The sequence below is a fragment of the Tigriopus californicus genome, chromosome 4, assembly GCF_007210705.1.
Source record: "Tigriopus californicus strain San Diego chromosome 4, Tcal_SD_v2.1, whole genome shotgun sequence".
NCBI classification, from domain to species: domain Eukaryota; kingdom Metazoa; phylum Arthropoda; class Copepoda; order Harpacticoida; family Harpacticidae; genus Tigriopus; species Tigriopus californicus.
This window is the reverse complement of record NC_081443.1, coordinates 5,260,046-5,280,140: the sequence shown is the minus strand read 5'-3', so window position 1 is coordinate 5,280,140 and position 20,095 is coordinate 5,260,046. Positions and strand designations below refer to the sequence as shown.

At 39.7% G+C, this 20,095-nt stretch overlaps 2 protein-coding genes across 2 annotated transcripts; both read left to right on the top strand.

Annotated features, from left to right (window-relative positions):
- Positions 1-1,017: 1,017 nt before the first annotated feature.
- Positions 1,018-3,083, top strand: LOC131879751 (uncharacterized). Its single transcript, XM_059226157.1, has 2 exons — positions 1,018-2,633; positions 2,808-3,083. The coding sequence occupies exons 1-2, from the start codon at positions 1,644-1,646 to the stop codon at positions 3,078-3,080; spliced, it is 1,263 nt and encodes a 420-aa protein (XP_059082140.1). The 5' UTR covers positions 1,018-1,643; the 3' UTR covers positions 3,081-3,083.
- An 11,200-nt stretch (positions 3,084-14,283) lies between these two features.
- LOC131879291 (nuclear hormone receptor family member nhr-7-like) lies at positions 14,284-17,116 on the top strand. The gene has a single exon (XM_059225565.1). It carries the CDS (start codon positions 14,980-14,982, stop codon positions 16,084-16,086), a length of 1,107 nt encoding a protein of 368 aa, XP_059081548.1. The 5' UTR covers positions 14,284-14,979; the 3' UTR covers positions 16,087-17,116.
- The last annotated feature ends 2,979 nt before the right edge of the window (positions 17,117-20,095 follow it).

Sequence of the window (20,095 nt, the reverse complement as noted above, 5' to 3'; positions counted from 1 at the left end):
TCAGAACAACTTTTTAACTTTCGGCTTGAAAACCACATGAAAGCCAGATCAGTCGGATCTCAACGGACTGAGTCCTACCTACTGACTCATTACCTTAAAGCTGCCCATGACCATCACCTTCCCTATCAAATGCCGTCTGTTCTTGTGGGCAGATCTTTATTTGTTTTATAAAACTGAACTCTTTTTAGTCAATGCCATCTGTAATGTCAACTGTATAAAAATATTCAAATTGTCTTTATCATGTTTAATACCCTTACTATATTTATGTTTACGTTTCTGACTTGACCTTTGGACTATATATCGTTGTCATATTTCGACCCGTACTCAGCTATTAAATAGTTTATGATACTCTTGGAGAATTGTGGTCCATTTATTCACGATTGTAATGAGTTTGAAAATTGAACGGGTTTTCGTTTCCAAACAATTGGTTTATGAGTTAAATTCAAAATGAATTTAGAAAACCTCTCGAAAAGCAAATTTTTTATTAAAAGTTAATCATCAGGTGGCTTATGATATAGTTCATAGAACGGGGCAAAACATGCCTTCAAGTAGTACTCGGTTTCAGCCAACATATGACCGCACAGATTGAAATTGGCAAAATGAAGGACCTTTTTGCAACGCGAAACATTTTCATCATGATAGTGCCCATCGGCTTTTTTTTCAAATTTAATTCCTCAGTTTTCCCTATGTGCATTATACTAATCATCTTATTTAGCGTGCATAACATAAATATTGAATGAATGACCCATTGGGAAATGATACGATCACTAGCAAGATCATCTGATTAGAAATCTACATCAAAATATTTGTCAAACCGTTTTGATCGGGTAGTTTCACGTCTAGACGGCACAGAGTCGAACTGTTTGTCAAATACCAAACATTTCCGAAATTATTAGGCAAAATTTGTGCCAAAATGTTTCGCGTGTAGACGCACCATTAGCTAACAGATTGATAACTTGTTAATTTTTCTACAGTTTTCCGAAATTCAATTTTGGCAATATCACGTCTGGGTAGCCATTAATTTTACCTCCACAAAATTATAATAGAAATGTGGTTTAAGGAATTGCTAGAGTGTCAGTAGGAACTGTAGGATCTGAAGAGAACATATTGGGTAATAGTTCATTAATGAGACTTTTTCCAAAAATAATTGAAACCTTTTTCTCAGGGTACTCAACTTTGTCGACTTATACTTTTTGAGGGGGGAGAATAGTGTTACCAAAAGCATTCAATGATTCAACGTGCACTAGGGAATGATTTATTAGATTCAATTCGTTATTTCGTGGCATTGACCACGAACTATTTGGCAATCTCATAAATTTAAATTTGTGGGTTGAAATCATGAAGCCTAAATGCATCGTTTGATTGTATTTAAAGTGGAATTTTGGTTTTCATGAAACTGCATTGGTCTATTAGGTTAGTTTTAGTTCTACAAATATGGAAGTACTAACTATTCGGTCGAGTTCACATTCCCTGTATGTAGGGAATTTGTTTTCGGGAGTCGTCAGTTATGTTCTTTGGACAAATGTTTTTTTTCCTGGAGACACTGAGAGTGGCACACAGCCTGCCCAACTAGTAAACAAATACGGACGCACGTGTCATTTGTGCTAACCAGGTTAAGATTAATTTGTGGATTGAACCAATGAATGATGGACGGTCACAATAGAGCACGGGCTGGTCTTTGTTTAATTTGCTTAGACAAAAGCTCGCTCCTTATCACCAGTACCAAGTTTGAGGGCTTAGTGCGCAATTACCTCGTGCAAGATTACTCTGTGGAAGACTATCGCTTACCCAATGGCCTTTGCGGCAATTGCTCACAAAAACTACGGGCCTATGAAAAACTGGACTTTGCCCGTATTCTACCGGAACTACCTGCGGAGGAATATTCTGCCATGGCCAGCTTCCGACCTCCTCGAGGAAATACGAAATGCATTTGTTTCATTTGCTCAACATACCGAACTGTGGGCATTGGATCTTTGAAAAGGCGGAAGAAAAAACCTGGTAGGCCACGAAGCAAAGAAACACAGTTGGATAAAGGCCATGGTCGAGATCACCCTCCGGATCGAGGTTTATTTTGTCTGCGATGTTTTGCCATGATATATCCTGGGTGTCACCATCCATGCACCCCCGCCAGTACTTTAGAAAATTTCCGAAACATCATTCCCCAACGCACATTGGAGCTATTGACAACAGATTCACTGATGGACAAAAAGAGTCAAAATCTACCCTTGACTTTGGCCACCAGAGGAAGACCCGCATGTTATGCGCCTCTCGATCATACGTTCAAAAACATTGTCAAGAAAAGTGATAAGATTGTTCCTCTCAAAGCTCTGAAGCGAGCCAAAATTGTGGCGGGTGTCAGTGGTAATGCTGCTCAAAAATTTGTTCGTGAGATCCGAAGATCAGTTCCCGTGGAGTCCGGCTTCAAGGAGGCACTAACCATGGCCAATAGGACATTCGCCAAGTGGTTTGATGTTGTGGAAGAGACATCTCCTTTATTAGATGGGGCTCAATTTCCGATTGTCTTCTGCAAAGATTCACAGGGATTTTTCAAATTCGTACTTCAAGAACGTGGTTATGAGCGCCTGGACGTCTTTTTGAGACTCTCCATTGATGAAGGAAGAGGTTTTCTTAAGGTAATTATCACACACACACGGTACAAATCTGGCTAGTGTTGGGTCAAAATGGATTCATTCATTTTCTTCCTCTTGAGCGAACCCAGATTGAGTCCTAACTCGACCAAGCACTATGGTTGCCTGATCCATTTTAAACAACCATGTTTGTACTTAACTAAATATTGTTTTCGACAGATAAGTGGCAATTTGGTGAATCGCAATCCCCAGTTTGAGACAAATCGATTCAAAACCTCCGGAGTCAAGCAGACCTTCCTTTTGGCCATTGCACCAATTAAGGAGACTTATGATCACATCAAGATGATGTTGGCCAAATTAGATCTGAACTTTGGAGATGATCTTGAGGATATTTATTCTCAGGATCTCAAGTGCATTAACCTAGTTTTTGGCTTAGGCAATCATGCCAGTACGCACCCTTGCATATTTTGCTTGTGGGTGAATGGATGCTAGAGTGAAACGATTTATGAGGAACGGACCTTGGGTTCTCTGAGGAGAAATTTCCAGCAGTTCTCTTCTACCCCTAACGCCAAGTCCAAGAACTTCAATTCCATTCAACGTGAGCCCATCCTTCTCCAGCACAAGAACCCGCTCATATCACTCCTCCAAGTATGCGCTCTTCCTTGGCTCCACATTCGCCTTGGAGTGGTGAACCATTGCTACTCTAAGATGATCAAAGAGATTCCTCAAACCACAGTGTGGCCCAAACGGCTCCATTTACGAGAAGAACATTATCATGGTTCTGGTTTTGAGGGCAATGAGTGTCAGAAATTGCTCCAGAATGTGGACAGATTGAGCGAGATATTAAAAGAGGAGCATCAAGAAATTAAGGGTGGAAAGTTCATGCGAGTGTTCCAATCATTCCACAGGCTGAACTTGGAATACTCCAATAACGTTGTAGATATTCCTACCCTTGATGAACGTGTTCGCAAATTTGGAATGGCTTGGAAAGAGAGTGGTATGTCCTTGACAACCAAGGTACATCTCATTCTGGATCACTTGATTCCATTCGTCAAAACCAGAGGTGGTAGGAACATGGCATTGTACGCTGAGCAGGCGCATGAGAGTCTCCACGCTGAGTTTGACAAGACCTGGGCCAGGTATGTTGTCAAAGAAACATCCAATCCCATGTATCCCCATCGTTTACTTGCCTGTGTGAACGACTTTCATAGTGGCCTCACCGGATGAAGAGGTCTTCACTTCTCATGATTTTTTTCACTCCAGAATTATTGTACATTTCATCTACCAAATGAATTAAAAGCCTTTGTCGTTGTCCAACCAATCATGTAGTTCTTATTGTGGCACTAGGTGCTACTTGCTTACTGACTTATGGGAAAAAAAGATATTGCGCACACACCTGTCGTTGAAGAATCTCAATTTCTTCGGACTTCGTCTTTTCATTGATTCATATACAGGATGGCAAATCAAAATTTCAAACAGTAAGATTGAGCCTTCCGGAACTTCATGGCTTCAGTGAGAAGGTGCTTGGGGGGTGCGGGAATGGTTCTTGAGGACCAAATCGTCGTGAATTGCGTTCTTGATGGTCTTCAGGTCTGCGTCCAGCTCGGCAGTCATCCTACGCATTGGCTTTTTCAAATCCACAATGATCTTGGCCTTGACATCCAAATTGGCGTCTGCAATCACAACCTGCACAAACACTTGTGTTGGACAGGAGCCTCCGTTTAGCAAGGAACAAAATCGTGGTCTCTCCTTATCCTAAATTGAATCAGTCTTTGGATGAGGTAAAGTAATCCATCCACCACATGCTTGACGAGCTCAAGCCATGTTCACGGCAGGGATGTGGGTCACTCTACTGCTTGAGTAACCGTAAAGTAAAGAGTAGTACCGTGGCGTCTCACGATTGTTAAATGAATCAAGGCCGGGCAAAGGACTCGTTCATGTGTGAACAGGTACGTGAGAAGGAAAATAGTGGAAAGACATTCAAACGGTCGATTGATTTTGGCACCGATTGACACACCCAAACGTTCTAACTAGGGCACATGTTGAATTAATCCTTGATTTACCGCTCTGATTCTGGCGTCCTTCTCGAGCACTGAATGATTGTTTTGCCCATGTAGCAAGACGTCATCAGCGTTATCAACAGCTGAACTCGATGTTAGACACCCACCGAATTTGAAGAGGACAGCCCACTGGGCAGCCGCAGCAGCCTGAAAAGAAAGCGCCCCCCTTGTATCCATCTAACGCAATGCTCCAAATTGATAATCACGCAACTAAAGTACAATCGAACTCCGAAACTACGTTTGAGGGAATATACGAACTAATTTGAAACCAACTAAGGTTAGTTCTTCATTTAAGACCCCTGGCCAAAGCCAGGTTTCTATTATAAAGATGAATAAAATCTCTCTGTAAACGGCTAGTTCTTCTAAAATTTTAACTTTTGTGCCGTCTTTTTAAGGATCAGACAATGCACGTTCAAATATAGCCCCTTTACGGGGCTGTCTTTTGACAGACCAAGTTCACAAGGTCTTGGACCATCCTCTCCAACCGTAAAAAATCCCGCTTATCAACAAAGCTACGTTCTACTGGAGGCAAAGCATGGCCAAATGGGTATTGATGGTTTTGGGAAATGGGTTGGGCAGCTACATGGGAATAGGAACTTGTTTTGGGAATAGGGGTGGGACAAGGAAAATTAGGAAGGAAGGTTTTCATTGGAATGAGTATAGATTGGGTATTTAAGAGAAGAGAAGGGTATTGGGAGAGAGGAGAGAGAATTGTAGGTAGGGGGAGAGGGAGGGAGGAAGCTAAGCGGATTAAGGAAGGGGGGTGGGGTGGGATTAGGTTTAGGAGTAGGGTCAGCTCTATAACTACAAGACTGAGCTTGTCTGTACCTTTCTTTCCTTTGCGTCCCTTCTACGTGGAAAGAGGCACACCGTACGTCAAAGCACGTCTCAAGTCTCATGGACTGACGGCACATGTGCGGGTGAAAAAAAAGACAATCTACCTTTGTACATCCCTTCTTCCTATTGTACTTCTCAAGGCCGAACTTGAAAAGTTTTTGACACCATTTAGGGTGGTCAAACTGACAGCTTTTCCTTCATCAGGACAAGGCTGCTTTGGATAAACAGGACAAACTGTTTTCTCCGCAAGTGTCTTTTCCTTTTCTACTATAAGTGGAGACACCTCTTCAACCTCTACATAGGGGCTGCGAGGTAAGAGTTGAACAAACTCCAGCGGCCAAAAAATGAAACATAGCGTTAGTAACAAGTAGAGGGCTAGTCATCTAGTAAGAAGTAACCATGACTATTTCTGATTCATTCAAAACTTTTGGAATCATGTGAAGACAGATACAAACAAAAATGATTGCATTTCTTATGAATGATTTGATGTTATGTAAGATAGTGAAATAAGAGTGATGAGTAGACTTTTTTAATTCTTTGTTCAAATATCTTACACATTAAGGTGTTTTCTGACCCAATTTCCCAGAAAATTACAGCTTTGATTTCAAATAAGCCTAAATTGAACATTAAATAGCGTTAAATTTATGCACCAAGGAACATTAATAATGCATCTTGGTATAGTTTTTGCACTTTGATACTTCAAGGAGTCATTTGTTATGTACCTTTTTGCTAACGGTATTCAGCCCTGCCTTCAGTGGTACAATTCTTTGTTGGAATCCTGATTGGAACTTGTTAATGAACTTGAACTACATCAATGGTTGTTAATTTAGCATTATATATATCCTAATCTTGGCTAGGTTTATTCAGCAAGATATTTGCAAATGGAAGTGAAAAATATGAAAACCACTCTCTTTGTAAAGGTTCATGCTTTGAACTTGGTCATTCAAAGGAAATGAATGGCCAAGGGGCAAAATGTATCACACCTCCATCAATAACATTTTCAAAAGTAGTTAACAAGCAGGGCATTAACTGTTTCTCAATGAAAGGAACAGCAGTGACAATTAGTTTGGTCAAAAATAATAATTTGTTACACAACCATTACTCACAAAAAAATGTAATGCCGTTACTAGGCACTCTTCCTAAAATTTAGATGACCAATATTTTATGGGTTTTGCCCCATCAAGACCATACTTCTCTAAAGATATTGTGTTTTTGGCTTCAAACACTCCTAAAGCCTAAAGTTTGAAGACTATTGACTTTTTCCATCATGAGCAATAGCATTTAATCTTGGCATGATTGTTCAAAATGTATTGCATCAACATGTTTTGAGGAGTCAAAATTCGGACCCTGAATGTGGTAATGATTTCTGAAGGTTTGAAACAATGTCGCACAAGTCATGATGGAAAAACAGTATTCGGCAATGTCAAGCCAGTAAAGCTTCATTGTTAGAAGCCTATGACTTAAGCTGTGAAAATCTGGAAGCTTTGGAAATTTGATGCAACATACTTAAGCCAAAGAGAGATTTTACTTTGCTTGAAATTGGACTGAATCAGGTCTTCAGTCCAGTGAATTTTGATTGAGAAGATGTGAACAATAAAGTTACAAATGCTACAAGAATTGAAACCCAGAACTCCCTAAAAGTAGTCAAGATCAACCACAATTTTCAAGCCTGACTTTCAATGTTCATAATATGTTAAATTGAAATAGCAAACACTGACAATTTCTGTCAAACCTTTAGCTTCCTCAGTTGTCATGAGAAATCAAAAATTAAACGGCCAGTCTGGAAGCTGGACAGGTACGAGTGACGGGAACTTTTGTTAGATATGGGGTCTTTTTCTAGATTTTTGAAATTTCTTGGTGAAAGAACAAATTGAGCAATTTATAGTATCTGTGATTCAAAATTTTTCAATTTCTTTAACTATGGACCTTTAATATTTTACCCTTTGTAAGTAAATTTCATTTCAATGTTTTACATCTTAAAGTAGAATATTTTCCCAATCATTATTGATGCGAGTTTGACTTGCAAATAGTAATAATTCTACCGTACAGAAAACTGAATTGATATTTTTCCAAGAATTCTAGTCCAATGTCTTAACCCATATTCTTTATCATCAAGCTTGATGTATGAGTTGTTCAAATAATAAACAACTTTAATGGCATTGTTGTTGCAGCCTATCGCACAAAGTTTTCTGGTACCCTACATTCAAGTTTGATAATTCATTTGATCACATCACTTCTATTGTTGGTTTAAAAGGACACTAGCCCATTCCCAAGTAATGAGTCATCAAATGTATCAAGAATAAAAAACGACCTTAGTTTGATGTGGGAATAATCAGTCACATTTTGAGGCTAGCTATTGGTTTCCCAACAAGTCACTACTAATGTGACATCTTTGAAAAAGTAAATCAACTCTAGTAACAAACTTCTGTGTTTATTTAATAGATGCTATCAGTAATGCAGTTTTTTTAGAATTTTGATGTTGCTGAGTGTCTCATTCAAAATTGCCAGGATTTCTTGCTTGATAATTTGTTCAAGATAGAGCTTACAAAGTTGGAAAACATCACGCTTAACTCATTAACGTCAAATTCAGTCTAGGGTTTTTCATTATGTTTCTTTACAATGACTCAAGAACAATTGTTAGTAGAGGGTTTACTAACGCTGTCTTTCCTTTTTTGGCCGCGAGATAACTCATTATGAAACAAGCAGTCCCTACTGGTAAAGTCTAGAGGGATTGTCAGAGAAAAGTCACTCCGACCAAGCCGCTTGAGACTTTGCGCTTTGAACACCTTTTGGTAGTTGGGCAGCAGGGTGTCGGGCTGATCGACTTTTCTTGCGTTGCGCAGTTTCAATCAAAGCAGACAACTAGCCATCAACTCACAGGCTCCCTGAATTCGGAACTTGATTTTGAGAATCACGTAACTAAATGTGTTCAAAGTTCAAACGGACTTTCAGAGTCCGATTTTGGTACTTTAGTTGCGTGATTATCAATTTGGAGCATTGCGTTACGGAATCATCACTGCCATCCTCAACACCATGATTCATCCAAAGAACATCACGGACTTTTTTTACCCTTGCCTTACATGCATCTCGTTTTTTGATTAGATAGGAATGGATTGAGTAGGGCTCTAAATCTAGAAGAGAACAAAAGTGAGATCAGCGCACCATAGGAATTTAATTTTAATTCCTTCACAAAACAATAAGTTTAACTGGGCCCCAGATCCAAATCAAACGCATTTACATAATATTCTCTGATTCTACTTGTCATATACGGCTTTAGCTACCCTTCAGGCACCCTTTAACGTACTTTTAATGTTGCAAATGCCAGTTGTTGAGGCATTTTCAATATTTCTATTTAAAAAATACCTAGTTTGAATCTGGTGTTGCTGTGATTGCAGATAAGGATGCCTGAAAAGTAACTTAAGCCTTAGAACTAACTCTTAAAGCACAAACATTTACAAAAATGTGTTTGGTTTGGATCTGGGATCCATGTAAACTGAATGTTTTGGAACAGAATTGAAGGTTCAAAATTAACTGCAATGGTGCTCTGACCCATGTCTGACCTCACTGTTGCACCCTTTTAATACAGGGCACTAGGATTGAGTGCAAAGAGAATGAAAATATGTAAGACCAGTATTTAAATGAGTGAAACAGGCCAAGCTGAAATTTCTATGAGATGTTGTAAAATGTGAGGGGCACCATTTTCACATTTGTGAATTACCGTTAACTTGAATGAAGTTTTACTCACTTAACAAACTTAGAATAGTTGCTAGCTTATCAAAAATCATTGACCAATGCTACATGAACAAACATATCTAAAGACCTTTGTCGTAGGAACCAGGTGAACAAAACTCTTTTCATAAGTCCACAGGGCTTAATTGTATGGCTCTTGTGCATGTAAACATGTATGAAACTGAACATACCATATTCAGCTTTGAACAAAATAATTGTCCATAAGCAAGGAACAAGTTATTGACCCCTTGGTTACTTTTAGCCTGTGGCTGGTTTGGCTAGGTCTTGTTATATTGAAAGTAATAAAGGTGGGGCTTCATGAAAACTGTTGAGGCGTGCATCAAAACCATCCATCTAATGTAAAGCCACGTTTTTGCAATCACGTGACTAAAGAACCAGAATCGGACTCTGAAAGTCCATTTGAGTTCAAAGTCGATCCCCATCGGACACACCAGGCAGCCGCGAGGGAGCCAAAAAAATCTCAGAAATCTCGTGAGTGCCGTTTCTCTGACTAGCCCTCAAGTCAAGCCAGTCGACTTCTCAACTACTGGATGAGCCTGTTCCTCAAGCAGCACCCTGGTTTCATTGACCCAAGCAACTAAAGCCTCTATAATAAAGGGCTTATTGACTACGGAAGGATCCTTCCCTGCTAAGACCAGGTCCAAACATTGTCTAGCCTCTTGGCTGACTTTTCCACAAATAGCTTCCATTATGAATGCAGAGGAACTATCAATGAGCAACAAAATCAAGAGACCCAGAAAAAGAAAAAATCTAATAGGCTATGCAATCTTGTCCTGAGATACAGGACAACGAGGCAAAATGGGAATAAACTACTTCACATCAAACTAAACATACAAATCTAAGATATGGAGATAGTAACCAAGAAGGAAGGGACAGAGAAAAGCAAGGAATCCAGGCCATACCATGGTTTATAAACACTTGAAAATGGAAATGAAAAGAGCCAGTTTCAAGTCCAAAGAGACAAGCAAAGCAGGGGTCTAAGATGAATAAACAGCCCAAAACTGGACCTTAGCTGTTTTCCTTACTTCGTCTAGGCTAACTAACTTCTAAAAAAAAATTCAAATTTTTCTTCAGTTTGATCAATGGTGTACTGCTGGAAAAAAAAGAAAAAATAAGCAAGGGGAAGTATTCGTGGATCTCATTAAATAAATGAATGGTCCAAAAATTTGAAGCAAAGCTCGGTTTTTTAAGAAAACGCCTTTCAAATTTGTACTACTTTTAAAAATAGATTGCAATATGCCTTCTTTTTTTATTTTATATGTACCTTTTGTTACCCTATATGCCTTTATTTGCACCTGTTTGCCCCTTAAAGACTTGTGCCCATCCATAGTGATTACATTTCTTATGAATGATCTGAGATTATGTGAGATAGTGAAATAAGGGTGCTGAGTGGAGACTTTTTTAATGCTTAGTTCAAATATCTTGTAATTTGGGGCATTTTAAACATTCAGATGCTTATTGACCAAATTTCCCAAAATTTAAGAGTGTTAGTTTTAAATGATCCTAAAATTGGACATTTTCCTGTTAAAGTAATGGCCAAAGAACACTATTTATGGATATTGGCATAATTCCTGCACTTTTATACTTCAAGGAGACGTTTTTATGTTCATTTTGCTTAGCAAATTCAGCCCTGTCTTCAGTGTTGCAGTTTTTTCTTTATTTTTTGCAAAGCAAATGAAAGTGCAAAATGTGAAAACCGCTCTCCTTTGCCTTGAACTTTAACTTTTGCCTTTGCCTTTGAACTTCAAATAGAACTTTTGCCTTTGCCTTCTAAGGAAATGGCCAAGAGGCAAAATGTATCATATTCCTAGAGATAACATTTGCAAAAGTAGTTAACAAGTCTTCAAAAAAATAATCAAAGAGTGTAAATAGTTCATGCATGGTACCTGAAATTTGGACCCTGGGAGAATGACATGTTTCAAGAAGTTGGGATAATGGCTGAAATAAAGCTTCCAACAGCTAATTTGATATTTAGTGACACAGTTACATCAATGTAAAAGTGCAGAAAAAAATATATTTGATTCAGCATCTATTCAACCAAACTTGCTCTTGAACTTTAGTAAATTTTTGATAGCACCTAACACAATTAAATGGATATTTAATGGATTTTATCGTTAACTAAATTATGTTATACCATTGTTTTGGCTCACTTAAAAAAATAATCATAAAGACTTGTGGTGAAGAGAGTCAAAGTTTTCGCACCTACCATTGATTTTTTTTTAAACAAACCAAAAATAGCAATTTGCAATATCTGTGAATCAAATATTTTCAGTTTTCTTACCTATTGGGCCTATTCTTACATATTTGGCCTTTTTTGGAGTAAATAATATTGAGACGTTTCACCTTTAAAAGTTGAATGCTTTCAGAGTCAACAGTGATGAGAGTTCTAATTTAGCAATTAATAATAAAGCCATCACAAATAATTTACTTAATATTTTTCCAAAGGAATTTAGTCAAATTTGTGAGTGAAAAACAAATGAGAATAATCACAGTTCCATTTTGAGGCTGGCTAATGCCACAACTAATGTGATGTAATTGAAGCGAACTTAAAGTTTAGCCTTACATTGTTTCTAGCACTTTGTTTTTTTTGCATAACAGCTCCGATTATTTCGACACTATTGTATGTTACTCGTACCACAACCAAAACCTCGACCCATCCCTACGTAAGTCAAAAGGGGGCGCTCAAGTGCAAAGGGGTAAACAAAGACCCCCGTGAGCATGTCCCATTAGAGCTCAGTTTGGGCAATGGTTAAACAAGTGCCCTGTATTAGAAGAGTACAACAGTGAGGTCAGTGCACCATTGTTGTTGAATTTTGAACTTTCAATTCTGTTCCAAAACAATGGACTCTTGAGATCTGACCACAACAAAAACAAGGATGCCCCTTGCGGAGGTTGAGAGCGTAAAGGGCGTCCTCTATAGCCTGGCTTTAGAAGAGGGCGCTCTATCTTGGTCCTTGAAAATTATTGAAATGGAGTGTTTTGCAGAAAAATTTAAGACACGAATATCTTCCAATAGGAAGTATTGATAAGTTCTATATTACAAGAATGCATTTATTGGTTTTTCTTTGCAGGAATTATCATTTGAATTGATCCAAAAGTTCTACTACCAAACAAGCCCTGCTTCCACATTTGCACAGCCAGCCTTGCTTGTCTGCTTTTTTATGTGATGGAAGAAAGGAAAAAGAGAGTGCCCAAGGTGCACCATGTAAAGGTACAGTCTTGTGAGCTGAGGCTTTTGCTTGCGTTATTTGATAATTATTTGTCGCTTTTCTTTGCCATTCATCTGAAAGCACTGCCTTCAAAAGTTTAAGAGGACACCAGAGTTAAGTTCTTAGAGGGTGCCAATCTCAGTTTCTTGGGAGTCAATGAGTTTACATGGGTTCCATTTCCAAACCAAACATGCTTTTGTGAATGTGCGTGCCTTATGGGGGAATTCTAAGGCTTAAGTTACTCTTCAAGCATCAATGATGGCAATTGCAGCAACACTGGATTCAAATGATGTATTCTTCAACAGAAAATGTAAAAAAGTGGCTTATAAAGGAGTGTTTAATGTTCAAAGTACCTTTAAGGGTACAACAAGGGTAGCTAAAGCCATATGTATCTTGTAGAGCCACAGATTCTTATTTAAATGTGTTTGGTTTGGATCTGGGACGCATATGAACACATTGTTTTGGAACAGAATTGAAGGTTCAAAATTCAACCACTTTGTTGTGCTGAACTCACTGTCGTGTTCTTCTAAATACAGGGCCCTAGGTTAAACTGCATAGTCACAGCAAATTCTGTAACTCCTTATAAAATTCACCCTGAAGTTTAGAGATCAAACAAAATATCATGGGAAGCTGTGATCCATCACAAATTAACATTTTCAATTGAATTTAACAGCACTTAGATGCATATGACATTGCAGAGATGTAGAGAGAGCCACAGGTTCAAACTCTGTTGTTCAAATGTCTGACAAGCAAGCTGCTGTTTCTCGGACCCACTACATATTCCAAAAGTGACCCATATTTTCCATGTAAGACAGCCCAAACGAAATGGGGATGAGGCATTGTAGATTACAAATTAAACAACTTGTGACATGCCATGAACGCAATTCCTTTTCTGGACATAATGTGACCTGGGTCACTATTCAAACATAAGATTTTGATAGACCGAGCAAAAAATGGTTGTAGCTCATTTGACTAATGCGTGACTGAGTTGATCTTGGGTTCATGGGTTTGATCCCAGGTCTCCACCCCCCACCCAAACCCTGCTTCTCTAGTGGATATTTGCCTCAAATGGTAACCCTTGAACCCAAAATGGGCCCCAAATCGCTATGTGCGACACTAATTGAATTGACATTCATGTACCACTTATATATATCCAATGAGACATGCCTGTTGCCATAAATACATTTATTTCAAAGAGCTCAAACGCATTATGATAAAAAAGGAGAATCTGCCCAATCAGCCCTCAATCTCAAGATTCACATCAACCTTGGGATAACTTGAAACTATCTTATACCATTCAAAAGCATGGCCTATTACTTTCCACAAACAAACCAAAGGTTAACATGCCACAGTCTGGCCTGACTTGTTCACTATTGTTTGTCCGCTTCTAGAAGAGGCAGAGGGCGCTGTTGAATGCTTTGAAAAGCCTAATAACCATACCCATAAACAACACGTTAAATACAAGAGACAAGGTGACTGACCCAAGATACACATTTAAAGCTAGCTGATTAATTAATGAAGCAATTGAAGCGGTGTCAAATTTCCGAAAGCAGTCTCTAAAGTTTCGTTGGCTTGGGTGGGGGATTTGTCCGATTTTTCATTTCCTTTGGTCTCGGCTTTCTCAAGTCTGAAAAGAACTTGCTCGCTTGTCGTTTGCCCTACCCGGTGGCTATGTTACAAAAGACAACGTACAGTTGTACCATAAAATATCCGCTAAGTGTATGCACTTCGAGCCAGCCGTTTAAGGAGCGGATGGGTGACAGCTAAACGGCTGTAGCTGTTAGAGTATGATTTCTAATGGTAGAGTCACTCCCTTCAATAGTTCAATTGGCTGGAGTAGCACTCTTCCATATTAACCGATCTAGTTACTTCGGAAAACCGCAACTGCTTGGCGTTCACCCTTCTGTGCTTTCTTTTCAATGGTTGTATAGGACTTGTACTCTATTGTAGGGATTTATTTGTTTGTAGCATATGCAATGCATACATCGTGTTCATATGATTGTCAGCTGCCTTGGATCCAGCTTGTTCGCTTGGAGCTGGCTTGTGGATGGCTTGTGTGCGTTGGTGCGCTTGACGTATCATTCGTATGTCGTAGAGGAATCCACTCAGGCACTTACACAATTACACACAGACACATAGACACACATAGTCACACGTCTTGTTGTCTTAGTTGAAATTCTTCCTCTTCTGATCTATTCTGATCTCTTGTGATCGAGATCTTCCCAAGCTCAAAAGCTCAAAAGCACAACGACAACAGCAATGATCGACGAAACATCGTCCACGTCCAAAGTCACGAACATCTCCTCCAACGGGGACATTGGCCGTGGGAGGTAGGCGGTTGGTGGGTGGGTGGGTGTTTTTTTTGACCCATGACCCCGATGCCCGATGATCGACTGGGTTGGTGGTGTTCTCGGTGAAACTCCCTCCTGAGCCTGAATCGAAGTCCCACGTTTAGCGAGGACCTCCCCCCCCCCCTGTGACGCCCCAGTCCAGGGCGGATAGTCGCTTGCGGGTGGATTGCGCGTGGATTGCGCGATGAGTTCGGGTAGTGAGCCGGCCAAACGCTCGCGAACGTGTAGCGTGTGCCAAGGGCCCACGGAATCCTATCACTTGAACTACGGGGTCAGCTCTTGTTTCAGTTGCCGAGCCTTCTTCCGACGATCTGTGCAAGATGACAAATACGAGAGTTTTAAGTGTAAGCGTAAATCCCATTGTGATGTGACCAAGACGGGGGGCCAAAAATGCAAAAAATGTCGTTTCGACCAATGTATAGCCGCCGGCATGAAGCCAGAGTGCGTGATGAATAAGGATCAGAAGAAGAAAAGATTCAGAAAATGTCTTGAAAGGCAAATGCAGCTGAATAGCCCTCCTGAACCCTCCCTCAGCCGCCCAGCAGACGACCTCTGCGCCAGCTTGAGCGAAATCCGCTATAACAAAATCAACCGCAGTTCCTCCCGAGGGAATAAGCCTGTGGTCAAAGACATCGTCCCGTCGTCCAATCTGAAAGGCTCCCAGTCTATGGTGGCCACTGGCTCGTCATTACCGCGTGTTCCGGAGGCCGAGACGGCCCCAGACATTTCTACCTCATCATGTACCAAATTCAAGTCCAAGCTCATGCGAATGTATGAAGAGGAAGTGGCTGCCCATGATGAGAATCAAGACACCTTGGTTAGCCCCACAGTCCTTGGCGCTTTTGATCGGAATGAATGCATTAACCTTTGGAATCAATCGATGAGTGAGATTCGATTTCATGAGACTTGGGCCGACGAGTTGAAGAGATTTCATTCCCCAATTGCCGATATCAATGGTACGGCCATGAGGCGACATGCATACCAGGCATTTATCAGAGACATTTGTCGAGTGTTTCATGGCTTTGCTCGACGTTTGCCCATGTTTAGACAACTCTCAAAGAAGGATCAGCAAGTCCTGCTCTGGCGGAATCCGGTCAACTTTGCCGCCTTCATCTTGGGTCGATACTACGGGGCGGCCACTAACCAAGAACAATTGCGACGTGTATTTATTTCAGACGATGGGATCCTCCCCGCCGAGCCATTGAATTTCATTGGATTTTGCCAGAGATTGGACGTCAAATATTCCTCACCAGCCATTATCCAAACCAATGAGTTGTCGAAGCAAATTTGACGTTATCAAATCCTCCAAGAGTACATACCCATTGTGGCTCATTCGATCTTATTCTATACGGATCCGACGTTTTCCTTTGAACTGTCCATGAAGCAGCCAATTGAGCAAACCTTTCAGATGTCGTGTACAAATCTTGTGGATGTATTCTCCCACGAGTATAACGCCGATACCTTCTTTGGAGACATCTTCGAATTGTCTGTCTCGCTATTTCATGGATTGCGTTGGGTTTCCGAAGACATTCAATTGCTCGTACCTCCTTCGTATCGAGAGGAGGACGACAATTGGCTTCTCAATCAAATCACCCAATTCTCAGATTCCCTGTACAAGATACCATTAGGCAAAGACCATATCGATGACATTGTCGAATATTGTGCTTGCGATATCCCTTTCCGAAGAAATCTGTTTGTTTTCATGGCTAACAATTACTCGCAACGACTGCGACCAATCCTTGAAGCACTCAATTGTAATGACGGGTTCCCCCAAAAGATTTTAGATGATATGTGGAATAAGGCTAAGATTCCCTCCATTTGTGTTATCATTGCCAAACTGGAGTCATTTGAAAATATTCTTGAACTCTTCACTTTAGTGGCCACAGCCGAAGACAGGGAACATCTGAGGTTTCGAATCAGTCCCTTGAAAAAACCCATGAAACCTCTGAGGATGAGGGAAGTGAATGCTTGTTCCAAGATCCTTTCAACGGCGCTTGAAATCAAGTTAACGTCATGTCTGGAGAGAATCGGCCACATTGTTCGGGATGATAAGCTATTCTTTGTCGTTTTAGCCTTCATTTTACTTAAGCCCGTTCGAGAAACCTATCCTAAATCAGATATGGCGGACTTCAGCTCAAAGGTTTGGAAAATCGGACTGAAGAGAGCTCAGTACTGTTTTGGAATCCCTCATATCAAATTTGTTGAATGTTTATCTGTGATAACTGAGATGGAACAACTCATGGTAAACATCCTCTCGTAGTGAGTGATGAATGTTGTATTGTTTGCTCCATTTTCAAAACATGAAAGATTTTTTGTGTGTCCATCGTTTACCATTATTTCGCTTCCATAGATAGATAGATATATTTTAGGAACACTTTGATAATGATTGGATTAACATGCGCTATTTTTGGTGAATCTTAGTTCAAACAGAAGTTTAACAAGAGCCTAATTATGACCAATCTGAAAATAAGAAGCACAATATTCAATTGCCATGCCCATTTGTGGACTACCGAGCCACCGCAAATCCGAGTCCTAGCTAAATTAACTCCTTTAAACAAGACGTCAAATAATACACTCAATCATTGCCCAATTAATTTCCATAGCCATAGTGGGCACTAGCATGTATGTGTGCTTGTGTTTTGCTTTAGACTTCCTGCTTGTTTATTCAGTGAATTGGAATCACTTGAGAGGTAGCAAGGACAAACCCTCGGTTAATCTTTTCATTAGGATATATTTCACCATTGGTGCTTTGGCCCAAAACTCTGACAATATCAGTTTTCCAAAATAGATAAAATTCGACTTCCCAAAGTGTCCGCCCTTGTTGGTTGGGTTTTATTTATGCAGATAAGGATTTTAATTCTGTTGTGACGGATACATAACCGTAAAATCCAAAAGAAGAAAAAAAGCAACGTTTCAATCAGTATTTTGTCTGTCCTAAGGCCTGTTTTTTTAAACTCTTATCTTGGAGGTAGACGCTTGGACGTTAACCGGCATGAAAATGCTCTTGACAAAGTGGTGGAGCGGTGCTTATTTTGGTTAATATCCAAGCCTTAACTCTGAGGTACGAACGTTTAAAAACCTCGCCTCTAGTTGAATCTTCTTTCCAGGATATTTAAGTTACTCCCCAACTTTCCGTTATGTCCCGAATATCGATTCAGTAACATTTCGTTATCCTGAGAAACTACGCAGGGTCTTCAATAACCAGATTTTCTCAATTTATTTCCAAGGCGATAGTTACCTGCGGGGAAAAATATGAAATGATGGTTGCACCACATTAGTTTTAGCAAGTTTTTTCAATTAAAAAATCTAAAAACGTATTATTATTCAAGCGAAATCCGAACCAAAACCATGAATGAAACCTGCTCAATATCATGACCTCCATTAACTACGAGTTGAGTGTTTAATGATTTAATGATGGTGTGTACTTGTATTGCATGCACATGCGCATATGCAGCTGTCCTGTCCTGTCTTGCTCTATTGTTCTCTCTCTCTCTATCTCTCTGCCGTTCTCTCCCCTAATCTTGATCTTGAACAGAACGGACGTGAAGATACAACCCTCGGTGTATATTGGATTAGGGGTGTGTCCTTAGGGACATAACAGACCCAAGGTCATATAGCAGAATTTCAATGTGCTTTGTCTTTATTACTACTTTTTCTTTTATATGTATTTTATAAAAATCTATTCGTTTTATTATTATCAGCATAGGAAGGACCTAACACGGCTCTCTGTAAAACACCTGACTAAACATCATTTATGATCCCTTGACCATACACGGTTTTCAAAACGCCCATCAAATTTCCAGGAAAATTCCCAAACAGGTCTTGCATTTTTTTACATCGGAGAACCATAGCGAATAACCTTGATTTTATTGCTTTAGGGAATTCTAGCCCACTTGCTTACATGACTGAAAAAATTATAATAATTAAATTTTTCAAAAACCTTTTCAATGAAAATTGGGAGTTCACTTAGTTAGCACTTTATTATAAATCAAGATATCATCCATTTCACCACTTCTTAGTTACATGGGAATTATTGGTCTGAATTTCATCGCTTTTGGCCCCAAATTTCCCCGGTTATATCTTCACTGAATATCCCAAAGAATTAATATCGATTTCCAATGCTTCAAAAATCTTATATAATGTCAAGTCAACTCAAAATGTTATACAATCATATCAAAAACCTTGAAAAAAAGAGAAACTTATTTCAGAATCATCCAAAGGACACTTAGCGAAGCAGTCACTGAAAATTTCACAAGGGAAATCAACTATTTTTAATCAGTTTCAACAAAGTCTTCAAGAAACAACCAAATATACATTATCTGGTGTATGTATTGTCTTCAAAATTCAGAATTTTGACCACTAAATCCCATGTAACTAAGTAGCGGTGTAGTAGATGATACTATAATTCATAATCAAGTGGTAACTAATTGTGCCCCCAAATTTACATTTTTTAACGTTTTTCGGATTTTCCTCCGATACAGGGGATGAAATGCCCGGTAAAAGACTAAAATACATGCATTGCCCACGGGATAGCGGGCAAAGTCAGGCACGGTAAAATAACTGATCCTGCAATGAATTAGATTTGGTAGATCGAGGCAGGCCTTGAACGGAAAGTTTGTTTGGAATTGAGTTTAAAAAATTATCTAAATCGGCTTTAAAAGATGGCATTGGATCATCTAATAAGTAGAATTGTCGAAATGTCTAAGCTAAGATCTCTATAAAGAATAAACGAGGATTTCATGGTTGTGACTAGTCTAGTTTTGTTATGACTAGACTGCACTCTCACCTCAAAATACGAGATGGATGGAAAGTCTTCATAAAAATTGGCGTAAATCAGGGTAAGATTGAGGCCTCCATCGAAAATGGCTAATTACAAACTAAGAGTAAGGTGGTTTCAGGAGGTCAAGTCGAATCCGAAGGCTTTTTTCTTTTATGCAAACTCTTAGAGAAAGAAGTTGGGCCTTTTGAGGTTGAGGGGGAAGCCATTAGGAATGTAGAGGGCATGGCTACCATGCTTGGAGATCAATTCGCTAGTGTGTTGTCAACCCCACTGAGTTTAGAAGCAACAACTCATCGTTCTAATGTTGAGATTGATGCAATTTAATGATCTTGTAGTTGCAGATCAAGATACTTCAGCGGCCAGTAGGGACATGAGGCTTTCAATTTCTCCTGGTCCTGATGGCGTGACATCTCAGTTTCTGATGAGATGCTCACTGGTTCTCGCTCCTGTTTTCTCGTACTTGATGCGTTGCATCTTGGATCAGGGCAAGTTTCCATCTTCACTAAGATTAGCTCACGTT

What these genes read in the sequence shown, in the direction of transcription:
- LOC131879751 (XM_059226157.1), top strand. Translation starts at nt 1,644, where the DNA reads ATGATGGACGGTCACAATAGAGCACGGGCTGGTCTTTGTTTAATTTGC. An exon ending in AAGGAAGAGGTTTTCTTAAG is followed by an intron (nt 2,634 to 2,807) that starts GTAATTATCACA and finishes TGTTTTCGACAG; the next exon opens with ATAAGTGGCAATTTGGTGAA.
- LOC131879291 (XM_059225565.1), top strand. Translation starts at nt 14,980, where the DNA reads ATGAGTTCGGGTAGTGAGCCGGCCAAACGCTCGCGAACGTGTAGCGTG.